At 39.1% G+C, this 25,746-nt stretch overlaps 1 protein-coding gene across 3 annotated transcripts in view; it reads left to right on the top strand.

Moving 5' to 3' along the window:
* Positions 1-272: 272 nt before the first annotated feature.
* atp6v0d1 (ATPase H+ transporting V0 subunit d1) overlaps positions 273-25,746 on the top strand; it is a 44,085-nt gene continuing 18,611 nt past the window's right edge. Inside the window, exon 1 of one of the 3 annotated variants that reach the window (XM_069901455.1) lies at positions 273-492. In XM_069901455.1, the coding sequence (XP_069757556.1) occupies positions 363-492 (130 nt within the window). In that variant the 5' untranslated portion in view covers positions 273-362. Of the gene's footprint in view, positions 493-16,801; positions 16,930-25,746 lie in introns of those variants that run through there. The other 2 variants (XM_069901453.1, XM_069901454.1) reach the window with 2 other exon arrangements.

The raw sequence follows: 25,746 nt of genomic DNA, 5'->3' as shown, positions 1-25,746 counted from the left end.
TGAATAGTTGCAGCAAAACCGCACCAAACCCGGACATCAACTCGATTACTGCAATGACAGGGTTGCGAAGTGAGGAGAAGCGGCTGCGCATGCTCAGTGGATGCTTGCGCGACTATGCAGGACCATTACGCATGCGTAGTATCTGACAGTCGTCTCCGAGCGCCTGGTAAAATCGCGCAGGCGTCGCGTCGACTGCCGTCTCCATTGAATAGCACCATCGCGCATGCGTCGCGTCTGACAGCCGTCTCCGATCGCATCGCACCACGGCGCATGCTTGGTAAAGCGTGAATCAGCTGACTGATCAGGTGGCTGCTGGGGCGGCCGTGTCACTGTTCCTTGGGGCGGAAGCTTCGTCCAGCGACATGGGCTCTTTCAACGAACTGTACTTCAATGTGAACGATGGGTACCTGGAGGGGTTGGTGCGAGGGTTCAAGGCCGGCATCTTGTCGCAGGGCGACTACCTGAACCTGGTGCAGTGTGAGACCTTGGAAGGTGAGGCAGTTGGTGGGGCCTGGTCCCCTGTGGTGAACACCATGTCCATGTGTGTGGCAAGAACGTCCTTTCCCCCTGCAGAGATCGCGCAAACCGCTGCGTCTCTCCTCCCCCACCATGTGGTACAGGTAATGTATGGGATTGTGCCTCGCTCTTGGGCCTCCACATAAAGCTTGTCGGTCTGTCAGCTCCAGCCAATATGAATTTCGATGAAGCGACAGAATAATTATGACATTTGCCCATGTTAAGACTGCAAATTTGGTCAGTTAACGTTCAACCTCAAATTCAGCTTCTATTGTTTCAGATTCAGATTTATTGTCAGAATACATACGTGACATCACATGCAGCTCAAAGATACTTTTTTCCCTGTGGGTGCAGCAGAATTACCACTAATTGGTAGTGCAAAGAAAACTACACAGGTAAACATGTAAACAAACAATGAAATGTAAACTGATAATGAATGTAAACAAACTGCAATACAGAGAGAACAAAAAGAAAATCAATAAAGTGATCAAGTAAGAGTCCTTAGATGAGTCTCTGATTGAGTTTGTCATTGTTCCTTGGAGTCTGATAGTGGAGGGGTAGCAACTGTTTCTGAATCTTGTGTGAGTCTTATGGCACCTATACCTCTCTCCTGATGGCAGCAGTGAGAACAGTGTGTGTGTGTGTGTGTTGTGTGCCCACCTCACTGACAAAGGAGGAAAAACCCAACACCCAACCCACCAATTTTCCCTTGCAACCGTGACTGCCTGTCCCGCATCGGACTTGTCAGTCACCAACGAGCCTGCAGCAGACGTGGACATACCCCTTCATAAATCTTCGTCCGTGAAGCCAAAGCCAAAAGCTGTACTGTGATGGCAGCATAGAGGTTAGAGGTATTCAATAGTGGGGAGGGTTTTGCCTGTGATGTCCTGGTCTGTGTCCACTACCTTTTGGAGGGATTTATACTCCAGTGTATCAGTGTCCCCTTAGCAGACCGTGTTTGGGAAGACTTTGAAGAAGTATTAAATTTTAAATAGCACATTTCAGTCCAGGGTTAACCAAAGGAATCTGAAGAGGTAGGGAAAGAAGGAATGATAATAAATAAGAATTTCGTCTTGATCCACAGATGATAGCAGCATGATATGAATAGTTGTATTGAAGGTAATAAACTGTAGAAGAAGGGATAAAAATGTAAAGATATATGGCTCAGTAAAATAACATTTTTTTCCAAATATGTTGTTACATAATGTGCTGATTATATGGGACGATATTAAAAGTGCAGGAGGCAGCTGTATCTTGGACTAATTTGGATGGGTTTCTGATCCTCAGTGATCATTTTTTTTCCAAGTTTGTAGATATTGAAGTGAAGAATTAAGAGAATGTTCCAGTTTTAGGAAAGTAATTTATACTGGAATTGATGGGTTAATGGAATTATAGCCATAAGTAGATGTTAAAATCTTTCCTTTGTTGCTTGAAACCATAAGTGTAGGTGCCTTATTCCAAAATGATGTCAGCAAAAGTGAAGTATGTTATTCAACTGTTAATCTGCCTTTTTCCCGTATGAAATTTATTTTCATTTCCTCTTCTGAAAATGCCAACTGATGTTGTAATTGAAATCTGTCAGATGCATAGCAATCGCAAGCTGTGTCTGATTAAGCATGTAATTGTTTTATTTGAAGAATTTTATTAATTTGATTTGCAGTACACAAAAGTGCTGAAGAAACTCGGCAGGTCACACAGCATCTTTAGGAAACAAAAGATAGTCAACGTTTTGGGCCTGAGCTCTCTATCAGGAGTGTCAAAAAATAGGCAGATGCCTGAATGAAAAAGGTGGGAGGAAGGAGGAGGAACCTAAATGAACGTAGGTGGGAGGGTATATGAGAAAGAAGCTGGTAAGTGAGGCAAGCATAGCTCCCTGATAGAGATGGAAGGGAAGGGGTTGGGGAGCTGGAGGAAGGAAGACTGAGGGGTAGGAAAAGAGAGGGACTGAGGGAGGGGGATGATGGAAATTGGAGAAGTTGACATTGCTGTCTCGGAGTCTGCCAAGATGGAATACAAGATATTGTTACACTTACAGGTGTTTTATTGATTTGTCTAGTTACTTTTGATGAATAATCGGCATCCTGAAATTCTTAATCAATCCGTTAATGCTTCTCTTGTTCTTGATTAGCCTGTATGGCTCCTTTGTGAATGATGGGTAAAATAAATAATCTGCCATTTCTTGGTATCCATATTTCATTGGTTACTGTAACCTTTCCACAAGACCTGTTTTGTCGGAATATTTTGAGCAAGAGTGCTTAACCTCAATGGAGACTAGGCTTGGGTAGTATCTTTATTATTATGAATGTGGGGTAAAACATATTATTTGACCTCTACTATACTAACTGTCAGCCTTTGACATAAATTGAAGGCTTACGGTACTGCAGTAGAGGTTTGATGGCTCTATATTGAGTTTCTCACAGTGCATGAATGATAAAGGAATAGTTAGATTAAGTATTTACTGCTTAAGTGTAACAGTAAAATTAGGTTTTTCCTGAACACCAATGCCCGTGGTGCCACCTCTCTCCAAAATCACTTGCATGTTTAACTTCACAAATGGGAATGCTTAGAAGTTTGGAAGTAAATTTTTTAAAAATTATAAATCTTTGTTAAAGGAACAGGATAAATTAGTTCATTTGATCTGCGTTTTGTTTAGTAAGTTATATAGGTTTTGACTGATCTTAAAATATGAGAATTTCATGGTGAATCTGGTAGAAAAGAATTTCTGATTAACTCAGTCTTATGAAATTATATTTAAAACCTTTCAGTTAAAATGGAAGTGTCATGGAGTTGTAGAGCCCACTTCACACCAACCAAAATATCCCACCCACACTAGTCCCACCTGCCTGCAGCCTATATCCCTCTAAAGCCATTCTATATATGTGCCTGTCCAAATTTTTTTTTTCTTAAACATTGTAGTAGTACCTGCCTCATCTACCTTATCTGGTAGCCCATTCCGTACACCCAATACCTTGTGTGTACAATAAAAGTTACCTCTCAGGTGTCTATTAAATCTCCAGCACCGCCTCCACTCACAGAAGCCGATGTCCTTTTGTTACTAATTTCCCTACTCCAGGCAAAAGATTCTGTGTTCACCCACGAGTTAAAGTACTTTTGGTTAATTATTATTATTTAAGTGTTTCTTTTTCTAAAAAAAAACTATAGACCATATGAAGATAGTTCAAACACAAGTAAATAACTCTGACTTGAGAGCTGACCCTGAATAAAATAGAGTAAAAGAAAAAATAAGGTTTGATATGGTGTCACCTTGGGCAATTTCTAAATTACTTGAAAAATAAAGCTGCTATCATGCGCCTCAATTTGATTTTCTTTTGAAGAACGAGTTACTTTTAAAATTCTTCAATTTGTGCAGAACCTTTGCACACATGATGAATGTTTCATAGCATTAATATTGGGAGCAAAGAATAAATAGTAAGAGGATTTTTTTAATGTACTCCTGTATTTTTAATTCATTCTTATTGAGAGGTGAGAGTTTATTGTCATGTATATGTACAGTGTACATGGGTCCTCTACTGGCACCACCTACGGCTCCTAGAACGCTTCCACCAGCGTTGTCTCCGCTCCATCCTCAACATCCTTTGGAGCGCTTACACCCCTAACGTCGAAGTACTCGAGATGGCAGAGGTCGACAGCATCGAGTCCACGCTGCTGAAGATCCAGCTGCGCTGGATGGGTCACGTCTCCAGAATGGAGGACCATCGCCTTCCCAAGATCGTGTTATATGGCGAGCTCTCCACTGGCCACCATGACAGAGGTGCACCAAAGAAAAGGTACAAGGACTGCCTAAAGAAATCTCTTGGTGCCTGCCACATTGACCACCGCCAGTGGGCTGATAACGCCTCAAACCGTGCATCTTGGCGCCTCACAGTTTGGCGGGCAGCAACCTCCTTTGAAGAAGACCGCAGAGCCCACCTCACTGACAAAAGGCAAAGGAGGAAAAACCCAACACCCAACCCCAACCAACCAATTTTCCCTTGCAACTGCTGCAATCGTGTCTGCCTGTCCCGCATCGGACTTGTCAGCCACAAACGAGCCTGCAGCTGACGTGGACTTTTTACCCCCTCCATAAATCTTCGTCCGCGAAGCCAAGCCAAAGAAAGAAAGAAAGATATGTACAGTGTACAGATGCTCTGAAATTATTGCTTGCTGCAGTTAAATAACTATGAGATACACCAATTATAATATTATAATTTGCTACAGTATGCCAAGACAGAAAAAGAGAAGTATAAAAGATAGATAAATAAATATTCACAGTGCAAGGAAAAAAAGTGACATTTCAGTTTTTTTTCCCCCTCAGAGTTTATGGCTAGGGTAAGGATAGTACAGGAAGGTTCAAAAGCTTGATAGCTGTTGGGTTCGGGGGTGGGATGGAATCTGCTCTTGAACCTAGACGTGCTGGACTTTGGGCTTCTGTACCTTCTGTGTGAAGGTAGCAGCAAGCATGAATTTTGACCAGCGTGGTGGAAATCCTTTGATGTTGGCTGCCTTCTTGTGCCAGCCTCTCGCAGACATATTTTCAATGGGCAGGAAGTCGGTGCCTATGATGGACTTGACTCGGACACTTTCTGCAGCCTCCTGCATTTCTGGGCTCTTGAGGTTCCAAAGCAGGTCATGGTGCAGCCATAGTATATCTGTAGAAATTCGGTAGAGGATTCGATGATAAGCCAAATCTCCTCCTCCGATTGTTAGTATATGGTGGCATTGTTGTGCTTTTCTCTCACTTGTCTCAATGTGTTAGCTTCAAGAAGAGAGGCTATCTGTTATGTGGACACCCATGAACTTGAAGTTAGTAACTCCATCCCATCAACGGAGTCTGGAATGTGGTCCCTCTGTCTCCCTTTAATAAAGTCGACAATAAGTTCCTTGGTTTTGCTGACATTGAGATCAAGATTGTTGTTTTGGCACCATTCAACTGGATCCTCGTTCTCCATCCAATATTCTGGCTTGTCGTTTCCTGTAATTGAGTTAACAACAGTGATGTTGTTAGCAAATTTATAGATCGTGTTGGAGCCAAACATGAATGTATGGAGAACAGAGCAGAGGGCAAAGCTGCAGCCTTGAGGTGCTCTTGTTTTGATTGGTGGAGAGGAGGAGGTTTTGTTGCCAATCTGCACTGACTGGTGTCTGCTGTTGAAGAAATTTAGGATCGAGTTGCCAAAGGAAGGAACACTACAAGAAGGAATAAAAATGCATTGAGTACATTAATGTTTGAGGAGAATATCTGGTCATGAAATCTGTTTTTGAATGTAATAGTATCTGTGGATGTAATCCCAAAAGAATACTTATCTTGGAAAATGTAATTTGTTTGTTTTGCAAGTGAGATCCCCAACATCAGCCAAAATCCTTAACAGTTAAAAATGTCGGGAGGAGTCATGTGATGCAGTAGTGTCCGTTCGGGAAAACCATCCCTCTCCAGGAAAACAGGAAAAAAGTTAGAAAAAGACAAAGCGCAACAAAAATAATTTATAAGAAATAAATTACCTGCACAAAGGAACAGGACGATGTGGTGGTGGAGAGTGCCTAACCCCTGAGGTCAGTGCCTGCCCTGCGGAGTCGGGACTCACCTGCCGGTGGACTTCAAAAATGGCTCTCGGAGCCAAACAAAAGTGCGCAACTAACGGAAATAAAGGGAAAAAGAGGACACCGGTGGGAGGGGGGGGGCTCAGCAGAGGAGCGGGCAGCTGCAGCGCGAACAGCTGAGGGATGCCCGACACCAGGGCGCTCAGCTGGAGGACAAGAAAGGCAGCAGAGAAGGGAGCAACGTCAGAGATACGACCGGCAAGAAGAGCAATGGCAGGAGGCACTGCAGGGAAGTAGCCCAAGAGGGGAGGACCAGCAAGAAGAGGCCCGACAAAGAGATGAAAGCAGATCCACAGGAAAAACAGAAGAGACACAGACACAAAGAAGAGAAGACACAAACACAGGTACAGACACTGAAGAAGAGGAAGAAGAACAAGATCTTCACAGAGAAACAAGGAAAAACTGATGGACAGAATAGAGAGAGAGTTTTTTTTTTGAAGAACGAATGAGGTCATTAAAAGAATAGTTATTAGAATTTAATGCAATTAAAAGGAAAATGAAAAGAACAGAAGATAAAATGCAAAGGTTAGAACTGGTAAAGACAGAAATAGGTTAAAGAGTAGAGAATGTGTTAGAGCAGGAAACAGCTGTAGAAATGGAAGTATATGACAAGAGAAAAATTGGAAGAAAGTAACAAAAAAAATTAAAGAGACGCAAGAGTTGTTACCTCAGAAAATTGATATGTTGGAAAATTATAGTAGACGAAACAACATAAAAATAGTGGGCCTGAAGGAGGGTGAAGAAGGCACAGACATGAAGGAATTTATAAAAGGATGGATCCCAAAGATCCTAGGAACGACAGAAATACAGGAAGAAATGGAAATAGAAAGGGCTCACAGAGCACTAGTTCCGAAACCACAGGTACATCAAAAACCAAGATCCATCTTAGTAAAATTTTTGAGATATACAAGAGAAAACATACTGGAATGGGCAAGGAATGAAGTACAAGGGTCAAAAAATATTTTTTCACCCAGACACAAGTTTTGAACTCTTAAAGAGAAGGAAGGAGTTTAATACAGCGAAAATGATTTTATGGGAAAAAGGTTACAAATTCATGTTAAGACATCCATCTGTGCTTAAAATATTTATACCCGGGGAGCAAAACAGACTGTTCTCGGATCCAGAGGAAGAGCTAGAATTTGCAAAATGTTTGCAGGACAGAAGAAGAGATGAAGAGGTGTAATAAGAATGAAGAACGGCGATAAAGTGTATATAAATATGTAAAAACAATGTATATGTAAAGAACTTAAGAGGGAAAATAGAAGGGAAGGAAGGGTGGAAAAAAAAGAGAGCTTTGTTATATGTTTATATTTTAAAAAAAAGTATTTTCTGGGGAGGACTGGGGGGGAAGGGAAGAACAGTCACTGCAATATCAGTTGATGCTGCGAGTAAGATCGCAATCCAAATGAAAAGGGGAGTTGTGGTTGCCCGGCAAGGGATAAGGGGCAACTCATAGAGGGAGGAAACTTTTGGGGTTAAGGTATTAGTGGGTGTGGGAACTGCGTGGGTACTTTGTCTTAAATGTGTTGTCGTACATCAAGTTTAATAAGAGAAAGCTAAGAGATGAAAATGGGAAAAAGGGGGATGGAGGTGGTGAAGAGGTGGAAAAGAAATATAAGCAAGATTTAAGATGGCCATGTTGAACTATTTGACTATAAACATTAATAGAATGCATAACCAAATCAAAAGGAAGACGCTACTAAATTGAAGAAGGAAAAAATAGATATAGCATTTGTGCAGGAAAATATCTAACTGAAGCGGGACATAACAAATTAAAGAGAGACTGGGTAGGACACGTAGTGGCAACATCTTATAATTCAAAAGCTAGACGTGTAGCCATACTATTTAACAAAAATGTACCAATTAAAATAGAGGAGAAAATACTAGATCCGGCAGGGAGGTATGTAATGATAAAATGTCAGATTATACTCAGAATTTTGGAATTTGCTCAATATATATGCGCCTAACATGGAGGATCAACAGTTAATGCAGGATTTTTTTTTTGAAGATTGCAGAGACACAAGGAAATATATTGATAGGAGGAAGTTTTAACCTTAATTTGGACCCAATGTTGGATAAAACTGGACAACAGACAAGTAATAAGAATAAAGTAGCTAAATTTATGGTTAAGTCAATGCAGGAAATGAAATTAATGGATATATGGAGGAGGCAACACCCAAGAGAGAAGGAATATTCATATTATTCGAGTAGGCACAAAACTTACTCAAGGATTGATATGTTTTTATTGTCAGCCCATATTCAAGGGAGAGTTAGGAAAACTGAGTATAAAGCTAGATTACTATCAGATCATTCACCCTTGTTATTAGCAATAGAACTGGAGGACATCCCACCAAGAACATATAGATGGAGGTTAAACTCCATGCTAATTAAAAGGCAGGAATTTAGGGGGTTTATTGAACACCAAATTAAAACATATTTTGAAATAAACACAGGATTAGTGAAAAATAAATTTATATTATGGGATGCAATGAAAGCCTTCATTAGAGGGCAGATAATAAGTTATGTGACTAAAATGGAAAAGCATTACAATCGGAAAACAGAGCAGTTGAAAAGGGAGATGGTAAGTACAGAAAAGGAATTAGTAATAAGGGATGATATAACGTAAAGGAGAGAATTGGCGGACAAAAAAATAAAATACGAAACATTACAAATGTATAAGGTGGAGAAGAACATAATGAAAACAAAGCAAAAGTATTATGAACTGAGAGAAAAAACAAAATAATAGCCTGGCAACTTAAAACAGAACAAGCTAAAAGAATGGTATTGGCATCAAGGATAAAAGACAAACAAATTACATATAATCCAATGGAGATTAATGAGAACTTTAAGGAATTTTATGAACAATTTTACCAAACTCAGAATGAGGGAAAAGATGACAAAAAAGAGGAATTTTTACCTAAATTGAACTGCCGAAATTGCAAGAAGAGGAAAAAAACAATCTGATAAAACCATTTGAAATAGAGGAAGTACAAGATATATTAAAAAAGCTGCCGAACAATAAAACACGAGGAGAGGATAGATTTACAATAGAATTTTATAAAACATTTAATGAATTATTAATTCCTCCTCTCCTGGAAGTAATGAACCAAGTAGAAGAAACACAAAACTTCCCAGATTCATGTAAGACAGCAATAATTCTTTGGCTTGGCTTCGCGGACGAAGATTTATGCTGGGGGTAAAAGACCACGTCAGCTGCAGGCTCGTTTGTGGCTGACAAGTCCGATGCGGGACAGGCAGACACGATTGCAGCGGTTGCAAGGGAAAATTGGTTGGTTGGGGTTGGGTGTTGGGTTTTTCCTCCTTTGCCTTTTGTCAGTGAGGTGGGCTCTGCAGTCTTCTTCAAAGGAGGTTGCTGCCCGCCAAACTGTGAGGCGCCAAGATGCACGGTTTGAGGCGATATCAGCCCACTGGATCCATTAACACCAGCATCATATAGACCAATATCTCTACTCAACTCAGATTATAAGACTATAGTGAAATTATTAGCAAACAGATTGGCCGATTGTGTACCAAAAATAGTAAAACAAGATCAAACTGGATTTATTAAGAAAAGACGAACAGCAGACAATATCTAAATTTACTAATCTAATTCATGCAGGTCAAGGAAATAAGAAACCAACAGTGGCTGTTGCTTTTAACGCAGAAAAAGCTTTTGACAGAGTAGAGTGGAACTACTTATTTAAAGTATTACAGAAGTTCAGTAAACCAGAGAAATATATAAATTGGATTAAAGTATTGTATAATGGACCGTTGATGAAATTAGGAGTAAATGGATATGTATTGAACCAATTTAAATTAAGTAGTTCAACTAGACAGGGATGTCCACTATCCCCCTTATTGTTCGCCTTATCAATAGAACGTTTGGCAGAACTGATAAGAATAGAAAATAAAATAAAAGGAATAAAAATAAAGGAGAAGGAGTATAAAATTAGCTTGTTTGTAGATGACATTATAGTATACTTAACAGAACCAGAGATATCAGTAAAAGAATTACATAAGAAATTGAAGGAATATGGAGAAATATCGGGGTACAAGATCAACGCAAATAAAAGTGAAGTGATGCCAATGAGTAATGCAGATTATACAGAATTTAAAAAAAGAATGGCAAGCACAACAATCCGATACCTAGGGATCAGGTTAGATAATAATTTAAGCCATTTGTACAAACTAAATTATCAGCCACTAATAAAGAAATTGCAGGAAGACTTAGAACATTGGAAAGAACTGCCGTTAACGTTGATAGGGAGGGTGAGCTGCATTAAAATGAACTTGTTTCCAAGCATAGAATACTTATTTCAAACGTTACCAATTCCCTTAACAGAATTTTTTTTTAATGAACTAAAGAGAACAATAACGAAATTCTTGTGGAAAGGGAAGAACCAAGGGTAGTGTTAGATAAATTAACAGAGAGGTATAATCAAGGTGCTTGCAGTTACCAAATTTTAGAAATTATTATAGAGCTGCCCAATTAAGATATTTACCAGACAAGGGAAAAACCAGACTGGACTAAGATAGAACTAGATAAAATAGGCGAGAAGGTACCAGAACATATACTTTATAAGTGGGATGATAAACCGGTACAATATAAAAACTCACCAGTATTGCATCATTTACTTAATACATGGAAGAAGATCCACTTAGAAAGAAAAAAAACGAATTACCAAATAACAAAATTATTATTGACGCAAAATCTACTAATTCCTTTTACAATAGATAACCTTTCCTTTAGAGAATGGGAGATAAAAGGAATCAAAGGAATAGAAAATTGTTTTTTGGGAAATAATTTATTAATGTTTGAACAGTTGAAGTACAAATATGGAATAACTCATGGTACAATGTTTGCATATCATCAATTGAAAGCTTATTTAAAGGATAAATTGGGAAACGAGATTACCTGAAGGAAGCAACTTTGAATATGTGATTACAGACACAATGATAATTAAAAGATTTATAACGAACATGTACATTAAGCTGCAAAAGAAGGAAAATGATGAAATAAGCTATAAACCCAAACAAAAATGGGAAAAGGATTTAAACATAAAGATAAAAAATGAAGTATGGGAAAAGTTATGTTCTGGAACTATGAAGAATACAATAAACACAAGGTTACGCATGATACAGTATAATTGGTTACACGGTATATATTGCTCCTCAAAAATTAAAAAAATGGGACTCAACATTGTCAGATAGATGTTTTTGTTGTGGGAACTTAGACATGCGTGAAGGTAAATACGTTTTGGGAAGAACTAAATCAGATACTAAATAAAATTATAAAAAATAACATACCAAAAGAACCAGAGATATTTCTTTTAAATAACATAAGAAGTAAAGAATTAGGCCTTAAATTGAATAAAGCACAAAAAAATTAATTATGATAGCCTTAGTAGTAGCAAAAAAATGTATAATGTCAACTTGGAAAATGGAAGAGAGCATGAGTATACACCAATGGCACATGGAAATTAATAAATGTATTCCATTGGAAAAATTAACATATTTAAAAAACAAAGTCACAATGTTTGAACAAATTTGGGAACCATACATGGAACATATCAGAGAGAGCTTGCTTATGACCTCCATCCCCTAAAATGAAAATGATAAGAAGACAAAATGACTAGATTTAGTGTGTAATAAATAGACGACACATTTTTCTTGTTTATTTTCCTTTGTGTGAAGGTATTGTTTTATGGTTTTATTGTATATGTTGAATACTAATGGGTTTTGGGGGGGTGGGTAGAGGGAAGGGAGAGAAAGGTGGGGGGGAAAAGGGAGAAAAGGTCACTGTAAATTTAATGAGAAACGTTTGTACATTTTTCGGTTGACATGATTCACAGTGTGAAAAATAAAATAAAAAAAAAAGTTTAAAAATGCCATTGTTGAAACCATAAGAATGATTTACAAGTAAAAGTGATTGAGAACCCATTCTATAGATGATGAGTCAAATGTTGTAATGAACTGTCCCTACCAGATATGCAATTAGTTGCACATTGCGATGAGATTTTTCAGTAATTGACATCCTGGGAAATGGAGCAGATTTTTAAAGTAAGGCGATAGTAATTGCAATTCAGCAACTGAAGGGACCTGATTGTTCAGCTAATTTATTTTGAGATGACTTTGGATTGTAAGGGTGATTCAGATTGACCTACAGGTATGCATACCTGACAAGGTCAGCAGCAGCAAGAAATGAAAGGAGAAAGCAAACAACAGTACAAAATAAGATCAAATTCCTGTGAATGGAAGAGGTGCAAATAATGCTAACATTGGAAAACAGTGAGGGCTGCAATACCACTTGCATTTATGTCAGATTGAACATCTCAATGCTGCTCTGTGATGAAGAGACCAATCTTGCTGAGTTTAGTATTTATTTTGCAGTATAATTTGAAGTTTGGTTGGAAAACAATCCATTGCGAAATTCTTGAACAGTGCACTAAAAGTGATATTTGTTTTTGTTCCCTGTAACTTCAATGGGTCCCTAATAGTTTGAGAAGAACCTTGGCTGGGAACAAAAAGGTTCTGATTCTGCGATGTCACAAAAATTGCAGAAAAACTAGAATACTGGTTGGTCTCCATTGTACCTATAAAGGATATATTAAGGATTTTTTTCACTTTCAGTTGAAAAATATGTTTTCACTCTTTTGGCAGACTGTGAACCAAATGCTTTAAACATGGTTTGGTTTGCATTTTATATGGTAGTACATCTGTGCTTCATTTTAAATTGTGATCTCAGTCTTGTTGTTTATTTCATTTGAGGGGTATTTTAAAAGAATTCTGTAAAATGCTTGACACATGTTCAAATGTGTTTACGTTTGTGCATTGATTAATACTATCCATGTGAAAATATGGCTTGCTCAAGTTCATGTGTTTTATAGAACTGAAAGTACAGTATTTTTTATTCAGTTGACAATTTTCATTTAACCAAGTCCATTCGGGTCAAAACCTGTTTAGATACAAAATGTGCAATAGAAATAGGGCATGTTTTTGTGTAGTGAAATTTCTTGAGAACTGAAATATGATAATTTTGCTGATCATTGAGGTAGCATTTTCTTAATCAAAGAAATACATTTTATCTGTGTTAGTCTGTCACTGAATTCCAAGATGTCAAATTCACTGTCCTTCCTCCAGAGGTCAGGAGTACTGCAGCTCAGTACAAAATCAGAAAATAAATTGTTTCTGATCTATACTGTTTTGTGTGCTATCATTGCTCATGTGGCATGCAGGTAGACCAATCTGTAAAGGCAGTAAAGCGTGTTTGGTATGAAACATTTTTATTAGTATTAATTGTCCCAAAGTCAGCTCATGGCTTTGCTAACCTTGTCAATTTTGACACTGAATGTAGTTATCACTTAGAAAACATGAGCACAAAATGACTGACACCCCTATACAGTATTGAGGGAAAGTTACCATATTGAAAATACTACATGGATGAAATATTAAACCAGATTAATGTTTAAAAATCCACTGCCATTAATTCAAAGAGCAGAGGATTTCTCTCTCCAATTACTTATTTACCATATTATAAAATTTATTTGTGAGACCTTGTGAGTTCACATTCACACACACTCGCTCCCAATCCCTCGCGCACTCACACGCCCTACAAAAATAAACATCTTGTTCTTGTGCTCTCGTTCGCCCGTAGCCTGAGGGAAGAAGCTATTTCCCAACCTGGCAGTCCTGATTTTTCATACTCTTGTATCACTTCTTTGATGGTAGTGGGTCAAATATACTGTGTGCTGAATGAAAGGGTCTTCCCTAATTATTTTGAGCACTATTTAAACAACATACCTGGTAAATGTCATAAATTGAGGAAAGGGAGACTCCAGTGATCTCAGCTATTCTGATGATCCTCTGTATTGACTTCCGGTTCAATGCTTTGTAGTTACCATGCCACGCAATGCTGTAGCCAGACAAGATGCTCTCAAATATGCTCCTTAATAAGTTGTCAAGATGGTGGCCGGTAGCCTTGCCTTCGTTTGGAAGTGTAGATGCTGCTGTGCCTTTCTGACTAATGAGGAGGTGCTGTGGGTCCAGGATAGTGCTCATTGAGGGCTCAGTAGTGATGATGGTCAAGAACTTCAAATTCCTGGGTGTCGACATCTCTGAGGATCTGTTTGGATCACGAAGAAGGTTTATCTGAGTCTTCCCTTCGTGAGGTATTTGAGGAGATTCGGTATGTCACCAAAGACTTTTGAAAACTTCTACAGGTGTACCGTGGAGATCATTCTTGTGACATCACTGGTACAGAGGTGCCAATGCTCAGGATAAGAAAAAAACCGAGAAGGTTGTTAACTTAGCCTGCGATATCATGGTCACCAGACTTCACTTCGTTGAGGATATCTACAAGAGGCAGTGTTTTAAGAAGCCAGCCTCTATCCTCAAGGACCCCACCACCCAGGCCATGCCCTCTTCACTCTGCTACTATCGGGGGAAAAAAGTACAGGAGCCTTAAGACAAGCATCCAGCAGCACAAGGGCAGTTTCAGCCCTGCTGCCATCAGATTTCTGAATGATCATTGAACCAAGACACTGCCTTACTTTGACCTTTTATTGTTGTAAGGTGGTTTGTATGAATGTTGCTGCAAAACAAATTTTGTGACTTGTTCATGTCAATTAATTTTGATTTGGTGGTCCTTTGTATATGTAGCAAGGAACTTGGAACTTAGTTAATACAGGGTACACTGCTACCGAGCAGCTGGTTGTGCAGTTAGAGTTTGCCACCCAGTCAGAATCTTCTGCTTCTATCCAGTTCTCTGTCCTTGATCACAGTCAGTGGTCAGGCTGGTTCCTGTCCCTTTGTCCTTTTTTCTCTAACTCTGGCACCAACATTCTGAAACCATTTGTTTTGATGAAGAATTCCTGTTCACTGTGAGCTTTTTACTACTATAGGATAAGAAATTAACATTTGGAACCTGGTAAAATTGAGTCATGCTCAAGTTTCACACTACTACATTGTGCCCAAGAAATGACTTGTGAGATCCAAAGATAGAACGTCACCTGTGTAGTGACCTGCCTTAATGACTGTCAACCAGTAGCACTTACATCAAGAGTGATGAAATTTTTTGAAAGGCTGGTGATAAAACTCATCAGCTCCTGTTTGAGCAGTGACATGGATGCCTTCCAGTTTGCCTATTGTAGTAACAGGTCTACGGCAAATGCCATCTCAAAGGCTTTACACAAAGCCCTGGAACACCTGAACAGCAAAGATGCATAGATCAGGATGCTCTTTATCGACGACAGTTCAGCAATTAAGGCCATCATCTTCTCAAAACTCAGCAAACCCCCAAGACTTGGGAGTTAACACTCCACTGTGAAATTGGATCATGGATTTCCTCTCCTCCAGACCACAAGCAGTAAAGATTGGTAAGAACTTCTCCTCCACCATTTCCATCAGCACCACAGGGCTGTGTTCTTAACTCCTTTCTCTACTTACTTTACACCTACGACTGTGAAGCTTGGTACGACAAATAACACCATCTACAAATATACTGACGATACCATGGTAGTAGGTTGTATAAAAGAAGAGGAAGAGTCAGTATTCAGGATGGAGATTGAAAACCTGGCTGAATGGTGCACCCACAACAACCTTGCACTCATGGTCACCAAACTAAGGAGCTGATTGTTGATTTCAGGAAAGGAAAGCCAGAAATCATTGGGGGGATCAGAGGTGGAGAGGGTGAGCAAATTTAAGTTTTTGGAAGTCATTATCTTGGAGGATCTTTCCTGGACCCAACACACTAATGACATTGTGAAGAAAGCACGATAGTACCTCTACTCCTCAGGAGTTTGTGGAGGTTTGGTATCACACCAGAAACTCTGGCAAATTTCTACAGAAGTCTGGTGGAAAGTGTGCTGACCAGCTGCATCACAGTCTGGTATGGGAACACCAATACCCCTGAGCATAAAGTCCTCCAAACGGTAGTGGACACAGCCAAGGACATCACAAGCAAAACCCTCCCCACTATTGAGTACATCTACAGGGAACACTGCCGTTAGAGGGCAGCAACAATCATTGAAGAGCCTCGCCACCCATCACATGCTCTGTTCTCACTGCTCCCATCAGGAAAGAGTTATAGGTGCCATAAGACTTGGACCACCGGGTTCAGGAACAGCTGCAATCCCTCCACCATCAGACTCCTCAATGGAAAAACTCAATCAGAGACTCATTTAAGGACTCTTACTTGTACCCTTCAGTGATTTTTTTTTTCTTTTTGTTCTCTCTTTATTGCGCAGTCAGTTTGCTTACATTTGTTAAGTTTACATGTTTTATGCTGTGTACTGTTTATTTTTGCACTATCACTTAGTGGTAATTCTGCCGTACCTGCAGGAAAAGGGAATCTCGGGTTGCATGTGATGTCATGTATGTACTCTTGACATTAAGGGGACACATTCCTCAACATTTGGCTTGTATATTTCATCTTCCTGAGCTCTGTTTTTGCAAGTCACATAATCTGGGGAACTCAAAGCTAATAGGAGACTTACTAGCAGGCAAAGGCTTGCTTGATTACCCATTGTGAGGCCCAACACTACTCTCAAGGTATTTAGAATCCTCCCTGCATTCTCTCACAAAGCAGCAAACCACATGTGGATCTTAATTAAAATTGATCAGTCTACATTATTCTATACTAGGCAAACTCTTACTTCATCACTCTCCATTCTCTTCACAATAGAACCATTGATGTATAGTGAAGAATGATTGACCTACGTCCTCCTGAAATCTACAGTCATCTCCTTTATCTTGACCATATTGAGATTCAGGATACTATTCTTGCACCATTTTACAAGTCTTTCAGCCTCTCTCTTGGTAAGGTGATGTTGTTGCTGTTGTATCATTCTCAAACTGAATCTGGCAGTGCAGTCCCGAGTCAGCAGTGTGAACAGTAGTGAACTGAACACCAAGCCCTGAGATGCATCAGTGATCAGTATATGGGGCTTGAGGATTTTCTACCAACCCAGACAGACTGTGATCATTCCATCAAGAAGTCCAGAATCCAGTTGCAAATAGTTGATTCCCCATGAGGACAGTTCATTCACTGCCTCTGAGGTAAAATCATGTTCAATGCTGAGCTGAAGTTAATAAACAACAGCCTGGTGTCTGAGGCATCATTCTCTCATGGGTCAGAACAGAGGTGGAGGGTCAAGGCTATTGCATCATCTGTGGACCGGTTTGCATGGTAGGCAAACTGGAACAGGTCCAATGTCACAAGGTGGGACTTGATGCATTCACTTAACAGTCGTTCAATGCACTTCATGATCTTAGAAGTTGGTGGCACTGGGCGGTCGTCACTTTGTCCAGTTAGCGTAGCTCTCTTGTGCACCAGGATGATGGTGGCTGCCTTGAAACCTGTGGGAACAATGGACTGCTGCAGTGAGATGTTGAAGATGTCAGTTAGGATCTCTGTCAGCTGGGCTGCACAGTCCTTCAGTACCTGACCAGGTACGTTTTCTGGTCCTACTGCTTTGCGTGGATTCACTATCAAACACTACAGCACAGAAAACAGGCCACTTGGTCCTTCTAGTCTGTGCCAAAATATTATTCCACTAGTCCCATTGATCTGCACCCAGTCCATTACTCTCCAGACCTCTCCAATCCTTGTATCTACCCAATTTATTCTTAAAACTTAAGAGTGAGCCCACATTTACCACATCAGATGGCAGCTTGTTCTACACTCTCACCATTCTGAGTGAAGAAGTTCCCCTAATTTTCCCCTAAACCTTTCCCCTTTCACCCTAAAACCATCTCCTCTCGTATTTATCTATCCTAATCTTAGTGGAAAAAGCCTACTCGCATGCACTCTGTCTATTCCCCTTATAATTTTGTTAACCTCAATCAAATCTCCCCCTCATTCTTCTATGCAAATCCTAACCTGTTTAATCTTTTCCTGTAACTCAACTGAAGACCTGGCAACATCCTAGTAAATTTTATCTGCACTCTTTCAATCTTAATACATAAATAAATATAAAAATTAAAATAAAAAATCTGGTGATTGTCCATTGAAATATTGCAGACAATGTTGTTTACTCCTGTGTACACAAAGCAGGCTTTTGCTTCAATAATCTGTGTACACACAAAACCATCTGCTTTTGACCTGGGCAGGCAACTTGGAAGCATTTTCTCATTAACTCTTGGAAGAGGAGAACTTCAAACAAAGTTAGCAGTGAGGTCATGTAATTAAAGACACTTCAAGGAGACCTCTTTAATGTTGTACTTGTTTTCATCTGAAGTTAGAAATACATTAGCCTCTTAAAAAGAGGTACTGTTCTTATTTGTATTCACTTTATCATGGGAGATTTACAAAATCAGTGGTAAGGAAGAGCCACTTCAGCTGTCTCTTTGAAAAGAGGACAGTTTCACTGTGTCCATTTTTAAATGACCACTTCCTGTAACCCTTGCCTGGGTTTGTTGAAATCATGGCGCAGAGATCACAATTACTAAAACCTCCATGCAAGAGAGGGAAATCATTCATATGAAGAAACAATTCTCTGAAAAACAACTCTACAAGAATTTTGTGAGTTTTGAAAAGTTTGGTGCCTCACACCTACTCCATAATTACTTTTGACCAACAATGTAAAGAATCTGGTTTTAAGACAAAACTGACTGACTGTAAAAAAATTGATTCTTTTTACAATTGTTTGTACCGCTGGTCAAGGTCATAACTTGCAATACTCCGATTTTGGCCTCACCAATGTCTTATACCACTTTAACATCCCAACTCCTATATTCAATACTGGTACTTTGATTTATGAAGGCCAAAATGCCAAAAGCACTCTTTACAACCCTATCTATCTGTGACACCACTTTCAGGGAATTGTGTATTTGTATTTCCAAATCCCTTTGTTCCTCCACACTTCTCAGTTCAGTACCCTATCATTTACTGTGTATACCCTACCTTAATTTGTCCTTCCTAAATGCAACACCCCACATTTGTCTGCTTTGAATTTCATCTGCCATTTTCTGCCCCATTTTTCCAGTTGGTCAAATTTCTCTGCAAGCTTTAAAAGCCTTTCTCGCTGTCCACAACACCTCCAATCTTAGTGTCATCAGCAAACTTGCTGATCCAATTCACCATATTATCATCCAGATCAGTGATATAATCAACAAACAACAATGGTCCCAGTACTGATCCTTGAGACACACCACTAATCACAGGCCTCCAGTCTGAGAAGCATCATCCACTACCACTCTCTGTCTTTTCCCAGTCAGCCAATTTCAAATCCATTTTACATCCTCTCCATGGATACCTAGTGTCTGAACCTTCTGACCTTGTGGGACTTTATCAAAGGCCTTACTCTTCTTCTTTGGCTTGGCTTCGCGGACGAAGATTTATGGAGAGGTAAATGTCCACGTCAGCTGCAGGCTCGTTTGTGGCTGACAAGTCTGATGCGGGACAGGCAGACACGGTTGCAGCGGTTGCAGGGGAAAATTGGTTGGTTGGGGTTGGGTGTTGGGTTTTTCCTCCTTTGTCTTTTGTCAGTGAGGTGGGCTCTGCGGTCTTCTTCATAGGAGGTTGCTGCCCGCCAAACTGAGGCGCCAAGATGCACGGTTTGAGGCGATATCAGCCTACTGGCGGTGGTCAATGTGGCAGGCACCAAGAGATTTCTTTAGGCAGTCCTTGTACCTCTTCTCTGGTGCACCTCTGTCACGGTGGCCAGTGGAGAACTCGCCATATAACACGATCTTGGGAAGGCCTTACTAAAGTGCATGTAAACAACATCCATAGCCTTTACTTCGTCTACTTTCTTGGTAACCTCAAAACTTTATAAGATTTATTTATTTAACACGATCTACCACGCACAAAACCACACTGACCATCCTTAATCAGCTTATGGCTGTCCAAATGCTTGTATATCCGATCTCTCAGAACACCCTGCAATAATTTACCTACTTCTGACATCAGGCTCACCGGCCTATATTTTCCTGGTTTACTTTTGAAGGCTTTTTTAACATGAGCTACCCTCCAATCCTCTGGCACCTCCGCTTTCTTTGGTGTCACAGTGTTTTTCTTATCAAGCCATATGTGGAAGTTATTTAACCTGTTGGGAACGGATGTATCATTGTCAGTGATCCGCAAGGTTGACTTGTAGTCAGTAATGGTTTGAATACCCTATAACGTGTGCCTCCTGTTGCTGGTATCACACAGGTGTCTGTGGATTCTCTGTTTGTGTCCACATTTTATCTTCCTGATTGCACGGGAGAGTTCAGGCTTTATTGTTCTTAATGCCACCTTGTCTCCTGACCTAAAAGAGTGCTGAGCAATCTAAGAACCTCTGCATCTAACCATGTTTTTGATTTGTCCTGACTGTAGCGCGTTTGATCTCTTCTAATATCACTAAAACCCTATTTTTAATTTTTTGCCAATTATGTATGTTTTCCTATGTATGTACTCTGAATCTGAATTTTCACTTTTAAAGTTTATTTATTCCCCCACTTTTCCAGAATCATGACCTCCACTGATTCTTTCTGTAAATGCTGCTTGGGTGAAGTATTCATTCACTACTTTTATTGAAGATTCACCATCTGTTTTTTAAAAAAATATAAATATGTCAGTTATTTGCATTTATTCTGCTAAATGTGCCGTGTTGAATGATTCCTCCTTCACATTAAACTTGACAGTTTTATAAAGTGCAATTTTGCCAATTGGCAAGAAAGAGATTGATCTATTGTACATGTGTTGTGGCATCACCCTTAGATGGACAATTAAAACAGCATTTATCTATCAGTTGTGACAGATTATGTTGTGTTTGTATTGTATATAGATATGTTTTTGGGAGTAAATTGGGCAGGTTTTTTCGTGTAGGTCACATACAAACACTTTAAAACAGATCTTATTTAAAATACTGGAGCTCTGCTCATGTTAGACAGTCCGGCGCAAAGAGCCTTTGCAAAAGCTTTGGAGAGTGTCCAAGAGACGTCACGGCAGCGGGAGTCGGGCAGACGGGGTTGGGGGAGACTGGCAGCAGGCTAGCTGAACATGTTAGCTGAACTCTTCTAGCTACGCCTGCAGGCGCCTAATCTTCTATCAGAACACCTGAAAGCAGCTAGAGAGAGAGAGAGAGAGAGAGAGAGAATTTATTTAGCAGCAGCAGCTGGGACTGGAACAGGAAAAGTTGGCAGGCTTGTGGGGAAAAAAAACATTTGGAAGATGGATTGTGAGTGCTTAGTTCAGCCTGGTTAAAGCCCTTGTGGCTCATGCAAGAGGAGAGGACTGGCTGCCTAATATTTCACTTGAAATAAGAGAAACAAAAAGGAACTCGGTGGTGATCTGAAAGAAAGGTTATCATCTGGAGAACCCTGAGGGGGGCAAGTTTCTTCGGCAAGACGCTGAAGTGGCTGATTTTTTAAAAAAAAAGAATCAGTTGTGGGTGTCCAGCGAACAACAAATCTCTCTCTGAAAACCGACAAGAACCTTCCTGAGTGGTAACCATTTACCTTTCTAGCACCAAAGCCTGGTGAACTTCATATATGTTAAATTCTGTGCACAATATTAGAATTGCATGCAACCAGTAAACTTGGAGGAATGAGAAGTGAGATTGGACTGTAAATCAAAGAACTTTTCTGAACTTACATATTACATACACGTGCACTTGGAATTAGAAGGGGGTTAAGTTAATAGTAATAAGTTAAAGTTTGATCCTGTTTTCATGTTTAAAGATAATTAAAAACAACTTTTGTTTAAGTAACCATTTGTCTTGGTGAATATCTATTGCTGCTGGGTTTTGGGGGCCTCTGGATTCGTAGCCCAGTGAACCATCCTTTATTGTATATTGTTGGCTAGAGCCTTCTAACGTTTCAAACTTTAAAATTATTTTAAAAAAAAATGTAGACATAAAGCATGGTAGCAGGCCATTTTGGTCTTTGAGTCTGTGCTACCCAATTACATCTAATTAACCTACAACCTACGTTTTTAATGGTGGGAGGAAACTGGAGCTGTCAGGGAAAACCTACTCAAACTCAGAGAATATACAAACTCCTTACATCGCGGGGTTCGAACCCAGGTCTGATTGCTGGCGCTGTAACAGCGTAGTGCGAACTGTGCTGGCCATTTGTGTGAGCATTGTCCTGATATTGGCAGCATTGGATTCTTAACTGAATTTTTGTTTTGCATGTTGGCACAGATAGTTGATGGGTGATTCTTGAACTCCTGTCAGAATCAGAATTTATTGTCATGAACATTGTCCTGTTCAGCTGACCAAAGAATTCTTCACTATTTTGTGCATAAACTGCAAGTAAGTTTATGTGAATCAACTCTGACCTATCCTCACCGCATGCCATTCTAGATAACATTACCTTTTCTTGCTGAATGGGTAAAAATGAAGCTGTTAACTGCTTTATTGACAAGTCTATCTGTGTCAGTCTTGTGACAAATAATTCAGAGTAGAATATTCAGCAATTTTGCCTCTCCATCTGTCCTCCCTATTCATAGCCTTGTCTTGGTCTTCCAAATCTTGAATTCTGCTGGTTAGTAAGACATTGCTTTTCAAGATGTAGTTCAGATGTATTTACTTTTTATTTATTGTAAATTTATTGTGGCCACTAAATTGTATGGACCATCATCTAAAGCTATTGAAAGATACACAGCTGTAGGAATTCTTCAGTTTTTGATCTAGCCTAATTCACTCTTTTTTTTTAAAAAAATGGGATTTTGTGCAGTGGTGCATGTAGTTTATTACTAATATTACATTTTGGTAAGTTGTGTTGCCTCAGTAGAACGTTGCTTGTCATTATTTAATTGACTGGCAGCCAAATGAGAGTTTTGCTTACAAGCTGTTATTAAAGAGAGAAAGTGATTTGATTTTGGAGTTTAAAACAAATTGTAGGTTATCATTTGCAAGTTCCCTTAACTTATTTCCCTGAGGATTCAATCAAGCAAAGTACTAACATGTGAAGAACATTCTGTTCTTATTTAATGTTCTCATTTCAAAATGCATGATGGAAATTAAGGTGGAAGTCTCTGAAGATGGTTATGCATTTCCAGTAAAAACGCTATCCAGATGTTCTGTAAGTTCTCTTTTCAAAAATGTTTATTTAAAAAAAATCTTGTGTCTTATAACCTAGAATTTGAGTTGACTGTAACATGGAACAAGACTAATGGAAATCTTGCATTTAACTTGTGTAGATATTTGATGCTGTTCACAGCTCGAGAGCATGAAGACTAATCTTGAACTTGAAGGCTCTGCATTTATTAATTATTTCCAGCACAAGGATGTTACAAGCAAAATTAAGATCAAGAAGTGAGAGTAATTGATGGTCCAGTGAGGGATTGCAGTATAATGTTTGGGGCTTTAAAATTACAACAATCAAAAGTTTTATAGATTCCAGGATTTTAAAAAAAGTTTTTAAAAGTACATATTTGCACATATTTATTATTTTAACGATAATTGCAGTGCTGGTGAAGGAAACTTCCATAATTTTGCTGGGAAATAGAAGACTCTCCTTTTCTCCAAATTAATGGCAAAGGATTGTTAAGATCTGTTTGAAAAGGGTACAAAGGCCATCGCTTTCTCTCATTTTATGTATAGTACTCCCAACAGTGTATAGTGTTCTGTGGATTACTGGAATGTTGGCTTAAATTTTCTGGTCAATTCCGTGATGCAATTTACCATTTGAACTTTAATCCACATTGGATACATTAACTTAGTTAAATGCTGTTGCTTCACTACAATTATTTGTTGATAATTGCCTAAACTGACCTATGATAATGTTGCATAGACATCAGATGTACATATTAAACAGATTTTTATGACTGAACTGGCAAACCTGCATCTGAGGAAATGAGGCAGTATATCATCTCGCAGCAAATGAATTTGGAAATGTATTCTGGCTAAACTAAATCTGAACCTTTTGGTTTAACATGTGAAGACTACCATTTCAACCAAGTTCATGCACCTTATCTTAATTTTGGTCTGTTGCTGGGATGAAAGAGTGTGCTTTGCTTGCATAAGTTCAAAGTATTTGGTTTATGAACCTGTTTTCCTGGAATCTACCAACAAGTAGTTAACACTAAACAGCAGTGTGGAGACTTTCTGATCCACCTGTATGCCTCACAGTACAGATTGTTCAGTAAAGTCCTAAAATCCAGCTGATTGGGGATTGGGCCGGGTAGTATTTTTTAAAATTCAAATTAAGAAGAATAAAGAAGAGATGAACAAGTAAATTTTGATACTTTATTATTGAGACATTTTTTTCATATAAAATACAAAGTACAAAAAACCATATTTATTTGTTCATTTCTGCGACTTCTGTGCATCTGTGGCACTGACCCACGCACCCACACAAAAGCCTGCTAAATTTAAAACGGTTGAGAGTTTGAGAAGTCTGGATTTCTGGCATCTGGATTCAGATATTTTCTGTAGTAGATATCAGCAATGAACATACAAAATGGAGCTGAGGAAAGCAAAGGGCTGGAAAGAGATGAGGCCCTATTGAAAATTTCAGCCCCACAGAAATAGTTGTGGCTAGACTGATCTCCACATGAAACTAAGACCATATGATACTTCCTAGTCATTGTGTAGCAATTTCTTCTTTTCCATGATATGTAATAGTACTATATTAAAATTACTACATCCATACAAAAATGTAGATGAGCTTTCTTATTCGAGATTCCAATTAGTGTACATTGTGCTATTGGGATCCTGCTGAATTCACACTGAAAGTTGCTCATCTCTGGCCACAGGGGTTTGGTTCTCCTGTTCTGATTCTAGTTCCAGTAAGAAGGCAATAGAATACAAACATTAAATTGTTTTCTGATAAATGAAAAAGTTTATATGGAATAGCTATTATTTTGAAGCCTTGGAAATCATAAATATTTAAGTTGAAACCTTTGTCAGTAACGATACTTGTGTATGAAATTTAATGAATAAAGAAATAAAGATGGATTGAAGAAGCTGAGGGAGGCGAGGAAAAAACAGTGTGAGCACTGGTGACGACTCCATGAGACAAGTCACTGGAAAATCACTTTTGTGTTTTAGAAGAATCGCGAGTAACACTGGGGTGTGAAATTCCCTAGTTGTACTTTTTTGAGACTCTCAAATTTATTTCAATGTGTCAATCGTAACTAGCCTGGCAATATTCTATTGTCTATTGTCCTCAACTTCTATTGTCTGTTGTCCTCAACTTCTATTGTCTGTTGTCCTCAACTTCTATTGTCTGTTGTCCTCATCTTCTATTGTCTATTGTCCTCATCTTCTATTGTCCTCATCTTCTATTGTCCTCATCTTCTATTGTCCTCATCTTCTATTGTCCTCATCTTCTATTGTCCTCAACTTCTATTGTCCTCATCTTCTATTGTCCTCATCTTCTATTGTCCTCAACTTCTATTGTCTATTGTCCTCAACTTCTATTGACTATTGTCCTCAACTTCTATTGTCTATTGTCCTCAACATAGTTCAGCTGAAATATTTCCAAATTTCTCTATTCTGACCATTACACTCTTTAAAGATTCTGTTTATATTGGACAGTATAAGTTTGTGGATTTCATCAGATGCTGGAAGGAATGGATAAGAGTTTTCCATAACAATTCAGTGTTTACAGAAAGTGCTTTTAGAAGAGTAGAGCAAAGTGAATAGCTTAAAAACCTTCAGCAGTTCCCAGTGAAAACATTACACTATTTTGCATTTCATT

The sequence above is a fragment of the Narcine bancroftii genome, chromosome 10, assembly GCF_036971445.1.
Source record: "Narcine bancroftii isolate sNarBan1 chromosome 10, sNarBan1.hap1, whole genome shotgun sequence".
In the NCBI taxonomy this organism is placed as follows: domain Eukaryota; kingdom Metazoa; phylum Chordata; class Chondrichthyes; order Torpediniformes; family Narcinidae; genus Narcine; species Narcine bancroftii.
The sequence above is the reverse complement of the archived record's forward strand: the minus strand, read 5'-3'. Positions and strand labels throughout refer to the sequence as shown.